Genomic DNA, 19394 nt, shown 5'->3' with positions numbered 1-19394 from the left:
AGCAAAACACATATGTTGGGTATTCCAAATCAGAATATTGCCTGTATATTGAAAGAACCTTCCTTGCAGTGCTTATAAAAACCCATGTTCTGCGTTTTTTTAACTCTGTATTTGCCATCTAGCAAACCAGTCACCAAAAGTACCTTGGTACCAGGCGAGTTGATTGGTTGATTTAACTCCTGTCAGGAGGCGGGTTCAAAACGGAAGCAAAAACAAATGTATATGTACTACATGCAAGTATAATATAACAGCCATGCAAACGTGTCTGAGCAACCCTCGAGCACTTTCCCTCACATGCAGCCTGGAGAAGCATATTTCCATCTTTCAGCTGTGGGAGTGTTGAGAGTCAAGAGTTTCACCATAAATGAATAAATAAATATCAGATAGGGTAACATAAGTATATATATATATGGTATGCGGCCATCACTGTAACTAAACTTGATATCCACATTTACACAACAACTGTTAAAGGGCCAGAGTGAAAGGATTTCGGGGGGTCAATAAGCAGGCATGGAATATAATATTTATATGTTTTCATTAGTGAAAAACCACCTGAAACTAAGAATCACTGTGTTTCCGTTAGAATAAGCCTTTCATATCCACACAGGGAGCGGGTCCTTTTTTACAGAATCCCTCAAGTTGCACCGCCATCTTCTACGGTAGCCCAGAACGGACAAACTAGACATTGTGTCTAGAGAGAGACTTTCGTGGTTTTACGTTACCCAAAGGCCGCAGTAGTTCTCTGAATGTGCGGTAACGTCAGCCGCAGAGTGCAAAATCGTGGTACTGCCAGCCGCCATCTGACTTCTGTTGCTCCTAAAGTAATGCTATCATGGTATGGATGGCCTCTGAGCGAGGCAAGCGGTGTTAGCACGGTTTAGCACTCGGGGGACTCACCTAAACACAGGAGTGAGTGGAGAGATAGTCCTGCCAACACAGAGCTAGATTCCACGAAATCCTACACACTGTACCTTTAATAATATGAACTTTATTTATATAGCACCTTTAAAAACATACTTTACAAAGTGCTTTGACAGACAAAGCAGCAAAAGCAAGGCGATAAAGGCAAACAAATAAGCAATAAAAATCAACTACCGGTACATAACCTCCAGCTGAGCTAAACTCTTCCCAACTTTTCAGCTCTGACACAATGTGGCCTTTTCTTGTGAAATTGTGTTAGTCATGTCACTCGACTGTATCGTAAATAACTAATATTGTGTGGTGCGTATGGTATTGTTTGTATGAAGTCCGTAATGCTGCCCTGTCAATAGTCCCGGCCCTGTGTCATGATCACCTTTTCCAGGAAGGGTGGGGGTAAAATGCCAGATGTAGCGCACCAGATAATGATAACAGCAGTACTAATACTATTAGGAGGAAGGTGAGAATGGATCATCTAAAATGACAACAAGCACTTGATGTTAAAGAGAGGAAGTTCAAAGGCTTTGAAAACCAGGAGTGCAGCACGTGGTCTATTAGACTCTTCATAGCATGGTGCCAATGATGCCAATGAAGAAGACAAGGATGAAGATGACGACAGTGATCGTAATTACGAGTCAGGTCCATCAAACACCGGACACAAAGTAGTTTACCATCTTCACCAACACTGGAGTTACTGTTTTGTTTGTCGCTGTGTTTTGCATTATCTCATCTCCATCGTGATTATTTCATTTGTGCTGAATCCATCCCGTCCATAGAGCTGCTCCGTCTACTGGCACCATCAAGTGGAAGTATGAAATCTTCCCTGCAGCTCTGGTAACACTGACGAAAGCCAGTTGTGTGCTGTCACTGTGTGTGAAATAAATGTTTGGATGCACTCAAATATAAAATAACTCAAATGAATCTGTGATGCTGTGTGGGACACGACTTCATGTTTGTTGTAACTCTGCTGTCTACTCTCCCAGGATATTGGCGCTTACCAGTGCCCAGTTGTCAGAAATGAAGCTAGAATTTGAAGGCCGGAGTGTAAAGAGGAACTTAGAAGGGAAGGAAACACTGGATTTGTGGCTGTGGAGCTCTGAGGGCTTGTCAGATGTATTACCTTTGCTCTGGCACACAGTGCCTGTGAAGGCCTGCCAACCAGCTGACCACTAAACATCAGACGTTCACACAAGGAGCTTTCCCTAAAGAATGTATCTGTTTTTCTCATCCCTTCGCTCCTTTCACCTCTTCTCTTTTTCTTAGGATTCTTTTTAACTCTCTTCCTCTTTTACATGTTTCTATTGCTCTTCAGTTCAACAGTTCTTCAGTACTTCTTTCATCTCTTCGTCTCATCTTTGTCTACATTTCTTTTTATTTTCTCATCAGGAACAAACAGATGGCACAGTTTAATTTTAGTTAGTCTATATTCAAGATATTCAAGAGGGTTGTAACTTTTCTTTCACCAAAATAAGCCAACAACAGCCATATCAGTTGAACGGTTAATTACATGAATGGCATCCACTCTGTGGAAACCTCTCATGTTCTTCCACTTTGAAAACAAAAATTATATTAAAAGACATGACATTGCTGCCCTCTGTTGGTCTTCTTGTCAAATTGTTTTTTTATTCCTACATCGTGAAGGACTTGTTAGTCTCAGGCCAGCCTGCAGAGGGCGCCATTGTCCAGGGTTTGTCGCGTGCTTGTTCCTCACTGTGTGGAACCTTTTACAAATGTGTTTCCATTCGTTTTACTACGAGGTGACGCTTCCGTACACTTCCGGGTCGTAGGTTACAGTACACATGTGAGAACTGAAGAAAGCAGACTCGGACCAGACTACAGCAGGTTTATCTTCAGGTATTGCTACTCATTTCTTTTTTTCTCCCCAGAACATTTAACGTGTGTGTGTCGCTAGCTTTCTGTCGCTACAGGCACAGAAACAGACCGGAAGTTAACGTTATATGCAGACTGTTACATTAGCTCGTGTTCCTGAGGTCCCTCGCGCGTCTATACACACTGACCTATAGACTACAGTGTGTCCCTACATCGTAACAAACCCACTGTACCACATAGTCCAGACACACAGCCGAGTCTTCTCTCTGTTCAGATAAAGATGACACGGAAGCAGCGTGGTTCTTGGTGGGTTCATTCATGTGATAATGTGCATGGCTTTATTAACGGTTCTTGTTTATTTCAATCTTCATAAAGGATATAAATACACGAGGGAAACAAATAGTAACAAGAAAAGACGAAGAAGAGGAAAGGGGGTACTTACGTATTTGATTTATAAATATGTTTTTATGGCATTGTAGATGTTTCAGCATACAGTGAATATTGGGTTTCCTTTTTTAAGACCATTAGCATTTATGGGTATTTAACAAGATAAGATGAGACGATTTAAAAATACAGACACTGCTTATTTTCAGATAAATTTCCCAAAATGAAGAACGTCTCTTTTCTGCTGAATTAATCTTCGTCCCACGTAACATATCAAATACATGTTCAACAAAGTTTTCAATGTAAAAGCATTTATAAAATAAATCATTTCTGCGCCAGCATTACAGAAAACACGGGATTCAGTGAGATTATTTCTATCTTGTTCATGTCTCTTGTATAATAAATCAACTTGAAACGTACCACACTCCATCACAGTGACACATCATTTCTTTTATTCTTTGTCCAGTGGACAGGATGGACGGGAAAGTGAAGGAACAGAAGCGGCATCAGCAGAAGCACAGCGGGCCGAAGGCCGAGAGGAAGAAGCTCAAGAAGCAGGGAGGCTCCACGGAAGAGGATGCACGCAAACGCAACCCCAAAGCGTTCGCGGTGCAGTCGGCCGTCCGCATGGCCAAGACGTTCCACAGGTCAGTGCTGCTGCACACGTCTGTCCCCTGAGAGTCAATTCTATTGTTCTTCATACTCTCTTCTAATAAGGGACACCAATTTGACATAATTAATCGAAAGTAGGAATAACTGATAATTAAGTAAATTGCAATAGTTGGAATAAACAAACTCTTCTTCGTGGGCTTTTTTTTTTTCTTTTAGGTCCCAGGACATAAAGACCAAAAAACATCACGTCCCCCATGTAGACCGGAGTCCCTTGGAACCCCCTCCAGTTGTGATTGTAGTAGTCGGACCTCCCAAAGTGGGAAAAAGCACCCTGATCCGCTGCCTGATCAAAAATTTCACCCGACAGAAGCTCGGGGACATAACTGGACCTGTAACCATCGTCTCTGGTAAGTCTGGCCACTGATGTCTTCTGTAGATATGGTCCACTTCCATCGAGCGCTGCTGTTAGAGGGATAGTTCAGGTGTTTTGAAGCGGGCTTGCATGAGGTACTTCCATCAGACAGCCTGTTTGTGACGGGGAGCTGAAGCTGTTATTTATGCTCTCTTCAAAGCCACCAGGCTGGCTGCCTCGATCGGATAGTTTGTTTGTGTTATTGTTTGACTTTGGTGAATTGTAATGAACCAGAGTCACACAATAACGCCAGCAAACGAACCCACCAAGGCTGCAGTCGACCAGCAGCTCCTGTGTTCTGTGAGGAGAGCATAGATGATACAATGGCTTCAGTTTCCCGTCCGAAGCTTCTGTCTGACGCAAAGTAAACCTGTAAAGATATTCTAACTATAGCAATATTACATCTTGTTTTAGGCGACAGCAGTACGTTGCTTTGCTCCTGTGCTGGTACTCCTGTCTGTTCCACCAAACTCCATCTCCTGTAGTAACACACTGACTGTGGAGAAGTAGCTCATACAAGCCCACTTCCAAACATGTGAACTATCCCTTAAGATAGCTCACATGTTCCCTCTCGCAGTTTCCACAGAAAGCATTGACCTTCACTGATTCAAGTGGCTGTTGTGTCCGTTTGCTTAACATTCATGACTCAAAAAGAAATAATCATGTGTTCCGTTTTACTGCTGGAGTGCTCAATGGGTTGATTTTATTAAATGTTTCTATGGCCATCTGTTCACCATTAGTCTACTTTTTGGATTCTTTAGGAAAAAAGCGCCGCCTCACTTTCATGGAGTGCAGCAATGACATCAACACAATGATCGACCTCGCAAAAGTCGCCGACCTGGTGAGTTTCTCAATACACAAGACAAAAACCCATTTAATAAATGTCTGAAGGATTGATTTAGATGTATTAGGGGGAATGAGCAGAGGAAGATCTTCTTTTTAAATTGTATTTTGGAGAATAAAGTCGAGATAATGTCAGTATATGTACTAAAATTCAATGTTTATTCTCGACATCTCAAAATGCAAAAAGATTAATTTGTTCTTATGTATGGCCCTGAAACTCTTCCATATCAGTGAGAGGTGAAGCAGTATCACAGAATATAAACACACTTATGCACATTGTTATATAATCAACTCTACACACTGTGTTGTCAGTAATCCCATTCTTTAACCCACTTGTTAACAGTACATGAAAAGAGGAAAGTCACTTAGCTGACGGACTAATAATCCGTTGATATAATACATGTAGATATAGATTAGAGAAGAGTCCAGAAGGCTGAATCATGTCATGAAGTTGAATTAAACGCGTTGTTTTCTCCTTCCAGGTGTTGATGCTGATCGACGCCAGCTTTGGCTTCGAGATGGAGACTTTTGAGTTCCTCAACATCTGCCAGGTGCACGGCTTCCCTCGCATCATGGGCGTGCTGACTCACCTGGACTCCTTCAAGAACAACAAGGTGCAGAGGAAGACCAAGAAGATCCTCAAGCATCGCTTCTGGACGGAGGTGTATCAGGTAAATCCATCGCTCACACGCAGAGTCTTGCACATTGAAGCCATAACTTGAACTCACTGTGACGGTGTGACTGCGTGTGTTTGAACCCCGACAGGGCGCCAAGCTGTTCTATCTGTCTGGTATGGTGTACGGTGAATATCAGACTCAGGAGGTGAAGAACCTCGGCCGCTTCATCTCGGTCATGAAGTTCCGTCCTCTGGTGTGGCAGACCTCCCACCCGTATGTGCTGGTCGACCGGTGAGTCCACCTGACACGGCTCACTTTAATGACAGATGTATGACGTATGATTTTACACATCACATCTAATCTGTACTAAGATGTGATGGAGAAGCTCATGGACAGCTTCTACACATGGTGTGTTATTGGTGAGGTTAATAGTGCACCTGTGTATGGATTTACTAATGTGCATTTAAATGTAACATTAAAACATCAGTCAGCAGTAGACTCTATCAAATGTACCAGATCAATGTAGTTTAGTCTTGATTTCATACTAACATGTTTGCCTCTAATGTTTACGCCCTACATACATGAACAAGCCGTCTCTGGAATGACTTCATGACTTATTGCTCGGATCACACCCATCGTGTAACTCCACCTTCATCTGACCTCACACACGGGCAAAGTTCTGTAACTGCATCTTGCACAGTTGTGACCATCGCGCTGACAGAATCTGCCCACAGACCATAGACTGCATATAAGAAGTGCACGTGGTCATTGCTACTAATACACACCACACATGTCATTCAGATCACCCACATGTACATGTACATGAGAATAGTGATCAGTTCTTTGGTTTCTTTGTAAAACAAAATTCAAACCGTGAACTAATGTATAAACAGTAGCATTCAGGAGTCCACAGGTGCATTTCTTTGATTAGTAAAATAGTCTTTGAACTGTTTCAGATTTTATAATGGGTGTGTATTGCACGGCTTGTTAAGAGCTAGAGTGAGAGCATAACTGTCAGAGTGGAGCGGAGCAGGAAAATATTCTGTAATTTTTCCAAACAAATTGCTCCAGCTCCCACAATGTTTACTCTTTATACACCATTTTGGCCAAAAAGCTTGGAAATGTTGTGCTGTCACACACGGATGTCTGTGGAATCCAACAGACTTACACATTTGGCTCAAGGAGCCGCAGAGCGACATGAACTCCAACCAACTGCTCCATTAGACTCCATGTTAAATCTGACCACTCGTTTCTCAAAGAAAGCAGACGGTACCAGTTTTGTCTATTGCTCTGGAGCTCACATTATTAACACCACAAATCAGCGCGTTTGCCAGAGTCTTATCTTTCTCACGGTATCCATATTTTGGCACTCAGACTTTTTGTTAAAAGGAGGAAGGGGTTTTGTTCAAAATCACTGTTTACTGTAAAGTTTCGTAATCAGTCTGCCTCGAACACCAGGTGCTTCCTCACCATGGCAACCAGTTACTCTCTGTCTCTGTCTCTCTCTGTCTCTGTCTCTGTCTCTGTCTCTGTCTCTCTCTCTCTCTATCATACAGTCATTCAGGTCTTAAATATTTTTAGAGAATCCCCCCCTCCCATTTCAAAATAAAAGCCCCAGAGTGGGAATTCTAACTGGAATGCTTGTGATGATGTAATTTAATAACCTCTGTGTTTGTGTGTCAAACATTATGAATATGGCTCCTCTCCCCCACCCAGTCCCACCCTTTCAAAATAAAAGCCCCATAGAGTAACTGTATCTTAACATGAAGCTCAGAATGAGGCTCGTACAGAAATGATGGGAGCGTCAGCTCTCATCATTTCCAAAGGCTTCTCAACCAAAGGTTTATATCTTAAATACAAGAGAGAAGCGATATATCAATCAAAGCTCAACGATACTACCGGTAACATCGGCGTGTGTAGTTATATATTGCGACGTCTTCGGGCAGTAGAAGCCACACTGTCAAAATTTCTTTAGGAATTTTCTAGTTCTTCCTATTCTTCTTAATAAGAATAGTGATAAATAAAAGATAAATCAAGTGCTTTCTAAATGTTGCATCTGACATAAATACGAATTTTCATGTTGTTTTACGTTGGTGCCTCTCAGCACGGCGAACACGCTGGTGCACAGGGCCGATATGGATAATCTGACCCAGATTAATAATTGATTATTGATCACAGTTGAGTCTCTCCGCAAAGTCCGCTGAACGTGGTGGCGCTCTGTATACTCGGCTGGATTTTTGATTGTCTGTCGGTGTTTTCATTGTTCAAATGGTTTTGAAAGTGATCCCGACATCTGTTCATAGTTATGGTTGTTGCTGTGGACGTTACTGTCACAGCTCAATGCAACGGAGCCGTCGTTAATAGTGAAGGAGCAGTAACTGTGTAACCGATAGGTTGTCCTCTCTTCATTCCAACAGTATGGAGGACTTAACTGACCCGGAGAGGCTGAGGACAGACCCCAAGTGTGACCGGACAGTGTCGCTCTATGGCTACCTGCGAGGGACACATTTGAAAAACAAAGGCCAGGTCCACATCCCAGGTCCATAAGCACAGAGCTACTTAACCACCAACGCCTCTTCTGCACCGGACACCAATGCCGTGTAAAGGAGGAAACGCTCCCGAGTAGCACTAATGAAACGTTTCCAGTAACATGTTTTTCCGTGGTCGCTCTCTGCAGGCGTAGGAGACTTTCAGGTGGCGGACGTGAACTTCCTGCCGGACCCGTGCGCCCTGCCAGGCGCTCAGAAGAAGAGAGCGCTGAACGAGAAGGAGCGTCTGCTCTACGCACCCATGGCTGGTGTCGGGGGGGTCGTGTACGACAAAGACGCAGTGTATATCGACCTTCCTGCTAGCCACGTCAATCAGCAACAGGTGTGTGCGTGTGTGTGTGTGTGTGTGTGTGTGTGTGTGTGTGTGTGTGTGTGTGTGTGTGTGTGTGTGTGTGTGTGTGTGTGTGTGTGTGTGTGTGTGTGTGTGTGTGTGTGTGTGTGTGTGTGTGTGTGTGTGTGTGTGTGTGTGTGTGTGTGAGTGAGAGAGATTGGCATAGATCAGTATGTTTTTTGCAAACGGCTGGTTTTGTGTGTTTGTAACTTCAAATGTGACCGTTTAAATGAGATTACAAGTACTGTTTTTCACTATCCCCCCCCCCCCTCCCCCGGTACAGGAGGAGGTGCGGCCCACCACAGAGCTGGTCCAGTCCCTCATTGACACACATGCCACCCTAGATGCCAAGATGGCGGCCAGTAAGGTGTCTCTGTTCAGCGGTTCTGCCACCCTGGAGGCCGCAGACGTCGACGAGCAGAGCGGGTGAGACGCCTCACAGCCTCAGTCTCTTTCTCTTCACTGGGGACAGACGTCGGGGACATCAGATGCATGAAATATGCTCACTGCACGCGTCATTAGGGACAGGCCTCATTGATAGCTGTTCAGTATCAGTGTGTATAGAGCCCCCCTTTACACCTTGCATCTAGATATGATGTAACCTGATGATAACACCTGGGATCAATGTGCGTCCACTTTGAGATGACATAGTTTGTCCACCAGAGACACCAACAGGTTCATCTGTACACCCTAAGATGTCTCGGATCAATTTGTGTCAAAAAATGAACATATGAGATGAGAAGTCATTGCAAGACTTATAAAACTGTCAGATATTAACCCTAAAAAAGTCTATTGATCAAGCATTCCAGCTTTCATTCCACTTTCCACTTTCGTCCACAGGGAACGCCAACATCAACATAAAATGAAAGTTCCTCGCAGTAGCTTTAAGATTTTGTCAATTTGTCAATTTTCATATGCACATGTGATTTGTCCGAACACAGTAAAACAATAGTTCAAAGCATCTGAGAACGTTCTGCCACTGCAGAGAATATACTGCAGCCCTGTATTTGACAGAGAATGTCCACTGTTCTTGTTTTGTATGTGTGTTAGAGAGAAGGAGGGTCTTCAGGAGAAGTGTGTCTGGGACCCTAACACCCAGAGAAAGAGGAGGAAGGTGGTCTTCACTACGGAGGAGGAGGAGGATGTCAGCGGCTCCAGTGATGATGAGGACGGTGACAGTGAAGACAGTGACCAGGAGGAGCAGGGGGAGGATGAAGACGAGGAGAACCTGTCCACATTTCTCAAAGAGGCGAGAGCCAAAAGTGATGAGACAGAAAAGACTGTAACGGACGCTCCCCCGGTGAAGAGACCGAAACTGGAAGAGACGAAGGTAGACAGCGCCGAGGTGCCGGTGTTCGCCGACAGCGAAGACGACCTGGAGGTGAGTGAGGAGGAGGCCGGGAGAGCGGGAGACTCCGGACACTGTTCCGAAGAAGACGAGGAAGAGAGTGACGATGGAGAGGAGGAAGATGGCGAGGAAGAGTCTGAAGGCAAATCGGGGGAAGAGGACGGTGCAGCCGACGCTACAATGAAGGAGCAAACAGCGAGTGAGAGTGAGGAGGAGGAGGAGGAGGAGGAGGAGGAAGAGGAAGAGGAAGAAGAGCATGGTAAATATACTGTGAAATGTAAAATCTGTTTTTCGTTTTAGTATTTTACAAAAGGTTGCATTAATCCCACAGTTCCTCTTCTGATACTGGTTCAAATACCTAAAATCAGTTCATACTGAGTACCAGTCCATAACCTGAACTCCTCTCTTTGTTTATCAGTTTAAATCTGTCCTGGAAACAGCTGTTCACAAGCTTTTAATCCTCTCACCTGATCTCTGGAATTTGCCCGATGGTCACGTAATGGCAGATGTTCAACTGTCATGATGTCTCTAAACACTGTGTAAGACCTGTTCACATGCTCCAAACAAGTACAGCTAACCGCTAACTGAAGTCAGGGCAGCTCTACCTGTTGGTCCTCTCGTGTTGGACTGAGGACAGACTGGACGCCACAGTGGCAAAACGTGCCGGGGCTATCTGGTTAGCATAGCTCATTTCAGTAGATGTCTCTGCTACCTGATACATGGACGTCTCAGACATCAACACTGTTACGTCTTCCCACTCTGTTGATATTGTTAATTCATTTATTCATTTATGAACTAAGAGTCTGTCCACATCTCATACATTGCACCTTGAAGGACTTCTCGTCCACGATGGTTTCGAATGTGACGTTCCAGGTTTATGGTGCACCACTCCCATCTGCTGGTGAAGGTCATGTGGGATGATGTAAATGTTCCTTGTGGTGAGAATTCTCCATTCTCCTGTTTCCGTCCACAGTGGGTCTGAGGTGGAAGGAGGGTCTTCGGCAGAAAGCATCGGACGCCTTTCTACGGCAGCAACAAGCTGCCCCCAATCTGAGAAAACTGGTTTATGGTTCAGGTAGCCTGTTGCACCAATATATATATATATATATATATATATATATATATATGTACATATATATCACTCCATATCGTAGTATAATCCACTTCTACACTGTAAGTGTACGTGTTCAGCATGTTCCACAGTACAGTTCTTTACACAGCATCTGTTTGTCTCCAGCTGTTTTCAGTCATGACCAATGCAGGCAAACACGTGCTACAAACACTAACTTTGTATTTTTAAATGACAAATGGAAGCTGTGCAAAAAGTTATACTTTGGCATTTTGTAGCGAATGTCAGACACGCTGTGAATATACATTTCTAAACCATATGATAGCTTACTTTATCATGTCTGTGTGTGTGTATACATATACATGTGTATATGTATATATGATTTTCAGTGTCTCAACATCTTTTGTTTCCAGTTGTAGAGGCAGATGACTCTGAGGATGAGGAGCAGGAGCTGGGGGGGCTGTTCCGTGTCAGCCGCCCTCAGAAGAGCAAAAAGTTCCAATCAAATGCGGTCGACAGCTCCCGTTTCAATCCTGACACCTCCAACAACTGGGACTTGGAGGAGGTACAGTGGTCACTAATGAAGCTCATTTTCGACTGCAGGAACTTTCCTCATTTGCCTAGTCTTCAGATCGCTATGGAAGAGCTTTTAGTTCCTTAAAGTATTCCTGGGACTAAAGCGACCCGGGACCTCTTGGTGGAAATGCGTCCTCATTATACACTAGTGTTACTGGGACAGTTGAGAGTATTGACTTCCTATTGTGCTGTTGTTATGAAAGCAAATACTAAAAGAGGTTGCTGTTGTTTTGGTGTTCCAGATGCTGAACTCCATCAGGGACTGCTTTGTTACAGGGAAGTGGGATGAGAGCCAAGATGCTGCCACGCTGCTGAAGGAGGACGGTGAGCGAGGAGGACCAATCCACTCCACCAAACATCTCGATTTTAGACTGATGGAGGAAGAAAATGCTAAACAATTCTAGTCACTGAAGTATTGTGTTCCGTGTGGAACCTTTGATACCAGACATGTGAGGGGGGGTGTAGCTGGGTCCGCTCATGGGGAACCACAACAATGTGGCGGCATGTTAACATCCCTGCTGCTGTTGTTCTACTGTGTCTAGAGGAGCTGTATGGCGACTTTGAGGATTTGGAAACGGGAGACGTTCACAAGGGCCAAACCGGGCAGCAGGATCAGCCAGAGGTACGTCTTCTTAGTGATGGACCACTGGAGCATTATGCCGTTATGATGACGCTTGTTCATTTGAACACAGCATCCACTGCAGTGCTGATATCCAGCGTTCCAGTAATCTCTGTAAACTGATTCTGCGTTCACACTCAAGATGACAAGATGTTGTCTAAATGCGTTTGTAGGTTCAGTAATATTGACCAATCCTGTTCGAGCAGGCTTTGGTTGAATGCAGATATTATGTTTGGTAATACTGTCGATTCTTAAAAACAACAACACTGTGTTTATTTTTAATTCAGTTTACATGCAGAGAGCGGCTCAGATGCACTGGGAGCAGTGCTATGATGCTGCAGTGACTGAGATCAATGCAAACACAGACCTCACTGCTCCCATTGCATCAAATAAAGTCAACTTTTATTATCCTGATTCTATGCATATGTTGGTGTCTTTATACTATGACAGCTTTCCTCAAATTAGATTTACAGTTTCTCTATGTATCACCACATGTTGTATCAGGACGTGTAACACAGCCTGAGCAACAAAACGCTCATTTCCTGTCTTTCCCATTTCAACAAACTTGTGTTTAACTGGAGACGATTCTGACAACATGTGTTTACACGTGTTGTCTCAGAGGGACGTGATACAGGAAGATGATTGAGTTATATATCCTTGGGTGATATGTATGACAGGGCCACAGTGTCTAGTGTTCTGCTAGGGCTGCACCAAGTAGTTGAACGCTTCATTCATAAGGTTGACAATTATTACTATTATTGGTAACTTTGAAACATTGCGAGCTATAATCCACTGTCCCAGTACTTAACAGACTGCCCTGTGTGTGTGTATGTGGGTGAACTAAAGAGCTGTGTGTGTGTGTGTGTGTGTGTGGGTGAACTAAAGAGCTGTGTGTGTTGCTCTTCTCTATACCTTCATCGGATCATTTGAAGTGCTGAATGGGTCCCAAACACAGAATATTTGACTTCTTATTTTCTGTGACTTTATGTGCTTTAAAGCTTTTACATTTGACCAATTGTCAGTAGGATGATGTTTTATCTTGTTTAACTTGTGATCAGCAGAAAAGTGAAAATGACGACGATGATGATGATGTTCACGAAGAGAGTGTGGTGAAGGTGGACGACGACGAGATCCAGAAGAACAAGCGTCTGGAGAAGAAACAGAGGCTGAAGGAGAGATTCAATTCAGAGTACGATGACGGAGACGCCACTTACTTTGATGACCTGAAGGAGGAGATGCAGAAGCAGGCCGAGGTACCTCACACGTCCCATACACAGCGGCTGCTCCAACTCATTCATGACACAGAAAGTCCTCAGAAGGATGAATGGTGAAACATTAATAGTAGCGTTGGTAATTCATACGGCCCCGGCTTGTTTCCACCTCCTGTCCTCAGCTGAACAGGGCAGAGTTCGAGGATGTGGACGACGAGACCAGAGTGCAGTACGAAGGCTTCCGACCAGGAATGTACGTCCGATTAGAAATCTCCTCCCTTCCCTGCGAGTTTGTCACCAACTTTGATCCCCACTATCCCATCATCCTCGGAGGTCTGGGCTCGGCTGAGGGCAACGTAGGATACCTGCAGGTACGTCTGCTTCTGCTCATGACTGCGTATAGTCCCTGGATGTCCTGTAATTCAGATTTAAGATATACAGATGATGCATTTTAGATGGTAATCCTGTTAATGATGTTATTCATTTCACCATATAATTGGAGAGGAGATGCTGGACTCCATGATAATATATTCAAGTGGCTGCGTGTGCAGAGGATGTGAGCTGTGCGTCACACCCACAGCTCACATGGAAACGGCACAATTAGGGAGAACTGATTAGCATCCTGTGTATTTTCATCCAGTGTCAATCAGTAATGTTTATACACAGATGTGACTTGGACGTAAGTCTAATCAGGCTGTACATCAGCTTAGTGCACGTCACACCTACCAGTAGTACTTTGAATCAGTTGCTACTGCAAATGAACACTGGTTACCTGAACCTTTGTTATCGAGGTACTCCCTCACCCCTATCAAGTCACCTCACATTCCCCCTTCATTCAGACCATGAACATGTGTTCATTTCAATTGATGTTAAAGTGGATGTTAGTGGATAGTTGACATGTTTTGCAGCGGGGTTGTATGAGCTACTTGTCCCCAGTAGGTGGAGTTTGGAGCATCAGCACGGGAGCAGAGCAATGTACTGCTGGGGACCTATTTTAGATCGATACCAGTGTACGCTTTATTTAGAGTATTACTTTGCAGACACACGGCCCTCTCTGATGGGGAACTGAGGCCGTTGTCTATGCTTTTGCTAAAAGTCACCATACCCCATTGAAAAAGCAGAACACAGGAGTCTCTGGTCTACTGCGGCCCCTCGGGGACTCTAACCCTAACCCTCCATCGGTGCGTTTGTTGTGTGACTTTTGTTCGTCTGAATTCACCAAAGTCAACAATAGTGATTTCACCAGCGTCTGGTGGCTTTGATGAGAGCATAGATCAATTCAACCGGCAGAGATCTCTGCGAGATGAACCGGTGAAATATTGAACACACATCATATGCAGTGAGCACGAAGCTTTTATGAGGTCTAACAGGTCCACAGCAGTACACTGCTCTGCTCCTGTGCTGATGCTGCTGTCATCTACTGTAGTAACACACCGACTATGGACGAGTACCTCATGCAACCACACTACACAACACCTGAACTGTAAGTAACACTACAAGTAGTGGTTGTATATTTGTATTCACTTATTTATCAGCCCGTTCATGCTATAGCCCCCTGAGGTCTTCTTGATCACACTTGATAAGGGTGAGCATACATTAAGTCTGTGTGTGTGTGTCAGATGCGGCTGAAGAAACACCGCTGGTATAACCGCATCCTGAAGACGCGGGACCCCCTCATCCTGTCACTAGGCTGGCGGCGCTTCCAGACCATCCCGCTCTACCACATTGAGGACCACAACGGACGCCACCGCCTGCTCAAATACACCCCGCAGCACATGCACTGTGGAGCCTCCATCTGGGGTAAGACGGCGTTAGAGTGCGCTGCACGCTGCAGTGCTGGTGTACAGTCGGTGACCGATTGTTGTTTCTTCTTTCCTCAATGGCTGTGTTTACATGCACAGGATAAAGTGATTAAGGCTGAAAATATCCATTTATATTTCTGTTCATACTTTAGAAGTGCTATTGATGGCTGACAACCCCCTCTACATGTCTTTGTGCTGATACAGCTCCATATCGTGACATAGTAGGACCTCTGCTAAGATGTGTTCTGAGTAAATACCGCTCTGTGAATGGTTGATGTTCATCTGAAGATGTCTGATATGCATCATTAGGCAGTTTGTGTGTGCTGCTAATACTTCCTGTATGTAGATGCAGGCCTTAAAGTTGCTGCGAGGAACTTTATACTAGTTAGGAAACAATGTAATACTGATGCCTCTTTATGACCTACATGAGTAAACGAGACCATCAGAGAGAAAATACTTCTATATAGTTATTCTGAATGCTCGTCGTCGGTGCCACCGAGTCTGAACAGACAGAATCATGCAGGTTCACCAGAAGCTGTTTCCGCTCAGACTCCAGCGGGGACTCGGGCAGCACCAGTCCACAACAGTGGAGGGAAGGGGGGCACGGGAGAACCAGGACTGAGCGGGGCAGACTGTCAGCCCCTGCTGCAGTTGGATGAGGTTTTGTAGAGGGACTCTGGCGCTTGTAGACACTACCACTTTCGTAACACAGACCGCCAAAATCAACACTAAGTGAAAGTTCCTGGTAGTAGCTTTAACTAGAGTCTTCTGCTGCTTCATTGATTTCAAGATCAGGTTTGGTTTGACAACATTCTGATATAGAAAGATCTACCAGGGACACCAACCGTTATCAGGACAGAAACAGACAGAAATATTACAACTATATTAGTTTAAATATATTAGAAGTAAAAAAAATGTAATGTATGAACAAACGATGGTAAAAACGCCTCCTAGATTTCTGTATGTGATGACAATAACCGACATTCTGTCTCCCTGAAGGTCCTGTGACACCACAGGGAACCGGCTTCCTGGCTGTGCAGACAGTAGCAGGAGCGAAGGTAAGCACTGACTCACTCTGGTCACAGCGGTGTGGATCACTGCCAACAGCTGGTTCAGTTACCCAGATGGTAAAATGGTAAAAATACTATTTGTTGTTTGTAAAATGGAACTCTCGTGTGACTCCAAGTCGGAAAAAAACCTCAACTAAATGGAATAAGGCATTAACCTCTTCCACCCCCCCTTTTTAATATTGACTCAATTAGTTCTCATAAGTTGTTTCTGCAGTTTTTAGGTTGATTCCATTTTTTACACAGTTGGTTATACATTTGACTATTTCAATAAGTTTTGATTACAAATGATCAAAAATCACTGCAAGATACTACATGAAGACTCCAAGACCTGGAGGAACACCACAGAACACTCCATGCTGTGACTTGGTATCAAGAACTTCTGACGTTTGGAGATTAGCATCGGTGATTAGATGGCGAGCATTCTGATCTGGAGACTGCTCAGAAACCCTTCTGTCAATAAAGCAGAAGCCCTACAAACAACCAGGAGCCTCGACAGCCACCACTGGGCCTCCGGGCAACACGCTTACACGCTTTACTTCCCCAAAAGCCAAACTTACTTCTCCGAAATGGAAAGTTTAGGCCTATTAATTAATTAAATAAATAAAATGACAATTTCACAAAGAAATACTTACAACAATAATGAATGTTATCCTTTTACTTTATTGTCATCTATAGCGGTTATTTGCATAAAAACACAAAATTCAAATCATTAAAAAATGTAGTTTTTATTTTATTTAAATATCTGCTTTGAATGTTTTTGGGGGCTATGGTCATTGTGATTATTCAGTTATTATAAGCTGAATAATGAATTCCCCTTTTCTTTCTGCAGGCTAATTTCCGTATTGCAGCCACAGGAGTGATCCTGGACCTGGATAAGTCGGTGACTGTAGTGAAGAAGCTCAAGCTCATCGGCTACCCCTACAAGATCTTCAAGAACACCTCCTTCATTAAGGTGGGGGACTTTTAACCCTAGATATCATGTTGACCTAAAGAATCCTGCAATCCAAGCTATTCATTTTATTATTCTACTGATCAAATCAGATGTTAATTCCTCTGGTCAGATGCCACAGAAAGTAGTGCCATGATGTTGCACATTGTTCAGATTGCATAAAAAGGTTTTCTAAAAACTATTTCTCAGATTGTATGCATAGTGTGTGTTCTTTATACGATGACGCTTTTCATAACATTTCATTGTGTATATCACAGTATATTGAACCCTAACCCCTGTATCATGATACGTATCGGCACATTCTTGCTAACACACATCCATGGTTTTTATTCTTCATAACTAAAGAGGCCAGAAGAGAAACTTGTCTTGGATTAACAGAACCAAAAAAATGACATGTGACAATACAAACATACTTGATAAATGAAACGCATTCCACACGAGTGCTTTCTGCTCCAGTGCAGAGGCCAATGTGAAGGAGCAGTTCTATGATCTGAATCCTGCTGCTGATGTGTTGTGGTTGTCTCCTCCCTCCGTCTCACAGGGCATGTTCAACACCGTGCTGGAGGTGGCGAAATTCGAAGGCGCTTCCGTGCGAACAGTATCGGGGGTCAGAGGTCAGATCAAGAAGGCGCTGTCTACGCCAACAGGAGCCTACAGAGCCACGTTTGAGGACCGCCTGCTCATGAGTGGTGAGTGTCTGTTATGTTGTTATTTTGCCGACCTTGCAGTAAAGCTTACATGAAGTAAAGTTACTTATCATCTCCAGCGTGATTGTCTTTATTTCATGGTCATTGTGCAGAAGTGTAAGGACACATCACACAGCGAAGTATTGCTTCTGAACGGACTCCTCTGTGTTTGTTTCTGTGTGTTCTGTTGTGCAGACGTCGTGTTCCTGCGCTCCTGGTTTCCGGTGTCCGTTCCTCAGCTCTACAACCCCGTCACCTCTCTGCTGCTGCCCGCCGGTCAGAAGGACGGCTGGGCGGGCATGAGGACCCTGGGGCAGCTCAAACACGACCTGGGCATCCGCAACAAACCCAACGCGGACTCTCTGTACAAGGTGGAGTAGACTCCTGATCAGTTTCAGTGTACACTTTAATAAGAATGTTTTAGCCTTTTTTTTGTCTCTTATTGAAAATAATCGCAACTATTTCTGCAGCAGTGTGTCCTCCAACATGAGTTGCTATCATGACAGGCCTAGTGCTGGCTGGCTTGACATCTGTAGAGCTGTACTTAACACAGAATAGAAATGCTCACTTGATGTGTGCATATCCATTATTTTCCCTTCCAGCCGGTGGTCCGAGCCCCAAGGCACTTCAACCGCCTCCACATCCCCAAGGAGCTCCAGAAGGCCCTGCCCTTCAAGAGCAAACCCAAACAGCAGCAACCCAAAGGAAAGACGCCCAGAGATCTGAGGAGGCCCAGTGTGATCAGAGAGCCCCACGAGAAGAAGGTGAGCAGAAGCAGACTCTACAGGCTCAGTGTGGCCGCTCCATCCGTAGTTAGGACGGAGCGTTTGTGACTGATTTGTTCTGGTCTGAACGAGTCCAGTGTGTCCAGATCTCACCATTAAAATGGTACCCTAACTGATCAGGACTACTCCCTGTAGTGAAACATGGCTTTGTCTCTCAGCGTCGCTCTTCTCGTCCCGTTCCTTTAGGTGGTGGCCCTGCTCCACGCTCTGAGCACGGTCCACAACTACAAGAGGAAGAAAGCCCACACGATGCAGCACGCCAAACACAAGGAGTTCCTGCAGCAGAAGGAGAAGCTGGAGGAGGCCAAGCTGAAGAGACAGAAGGAGGCACGGAAAAAACTGTACCGCGCTATGGGCCAGGCGGACCAGAAGAAGCACAGGTCCAGTCTGAAGGGGGCGCCCCAGGACGACTAACTCACTGGATCTGGACTCTGCAGACTGAGATGAGTGGTCTGCTCTTTGGACTGTTGACATGCCGTCATAACTTTGGCAGAAATGTTTTAAATGTATTTTTCTAGATGTATTGATATTAAACATCAGCTGAAAAGGAAAATTGAACTTTTAATTCTAGAAACTGTCGTCCTGTCAACAAAATGATGTACCTGTATGTTGGAGCATTGGGTCACTCGTCCTGACGGTTGGTGATTCTTATGATCTCACCGTGTCATGGAGATGTTATGTCACCTCACTAGTCCGTCTTTATGAAGCTCAGGATGTTCCAGTAATATAAAGTTAACATGCTCTCTGTAGTGCTGATGAAGGAATAAAACAAAGTGTTCCTTA

General features: G+C 44.4%; 1 protein-coding gene across 2 annotated transcripts; it reads left to right on the top strand.

Annotated features, from left to right (window-relative positions):
- The first annotated feature begins 2691 nt into the window (after positions 1–2691).
- Positions 2692–19394, top strand: bms1 (BMS1 ribosome biogenesis factor). Of its 2 annotated transcripts, none has more exons than XM_076092910.1 (23): positions 2692–2772; positions 3599–3779; positions 3961–4151; positions 4918–4997; positions 5482–5670; positions 5765–5907; positions 8034–8155; positions 8294–8487; positions 8780–8922; positions 9547–10103; positions 10818–10919; positions 11327–11478; positions 11732–11813; positions 12032–12111; positions 13170–13361; positions 13502–13690; positions 14939–15119; positions 16121–16179; positions 17021–17143; positions 17682–17829; positions 18022–18197; positions 18429–18590; positions 18798–19394. In XM_076092910.1, the coding sequence occupies exons 2-23, from the start codon at positions 3607–3609 to the stop codon at positions 19023–19025; spliced, it is 3666 nt and encodes a 1221-aa protein (XP_075949025.1). In that variant the 5' UTR covers positions 2692–2772; positions 3599–3606; the 3' UTR covers positions 19026–19394. The 2 variants fall into 2 exon arrangements, with proteins under 2 accessions (XP_075949025.1, XP_075949024.1); XM_076092909.1 differs by having other exon boundaries at positions 13167–13361.

Source organism: Anarhichas minor, unplaced genomic scaffold (assembly GCF_050575085.1).
Source record: "Anarhichas minor isolate MPS153535 unplaced genomic scaffold, ASM5057508v1 ptg000017l, whole genome shotgun sequence".
Lineage (NCBI taxonomy): Eukaryota > Metazoa > Chordata > Actinopteri > Perciformes > Anarhichadidae > Anarhichas > Anarhichas minor.
This window is presented reverse-complemented; position numbering and strand designations above follow the sequence as displayed.

Bases quoted from the DNA above. Each gene is read 5' to 3' on its own strand.
- bms1 (XM_076092909.1), top strand. From the start codon at position 3,607: ATGGACGGGAAAGTGAAGGAACAGAAGCGGCATCAGCAGAAGCACAGC. The intron at 17,144-17,681 runs GTGGGGGACTTT...TCCGTCTCACAG, and splicing joins AGAACACCTCCTTCATTAAG to GGCATGTTCAACACCGTGCT. The intron at 17,830-18,021 runs GTGAGTGTCTGT...TCTGTTGTGCAG, and splicing joins GGACCGCCTGCTCATGAGTG to ACGTCGTGTTCCTGCGCTCC.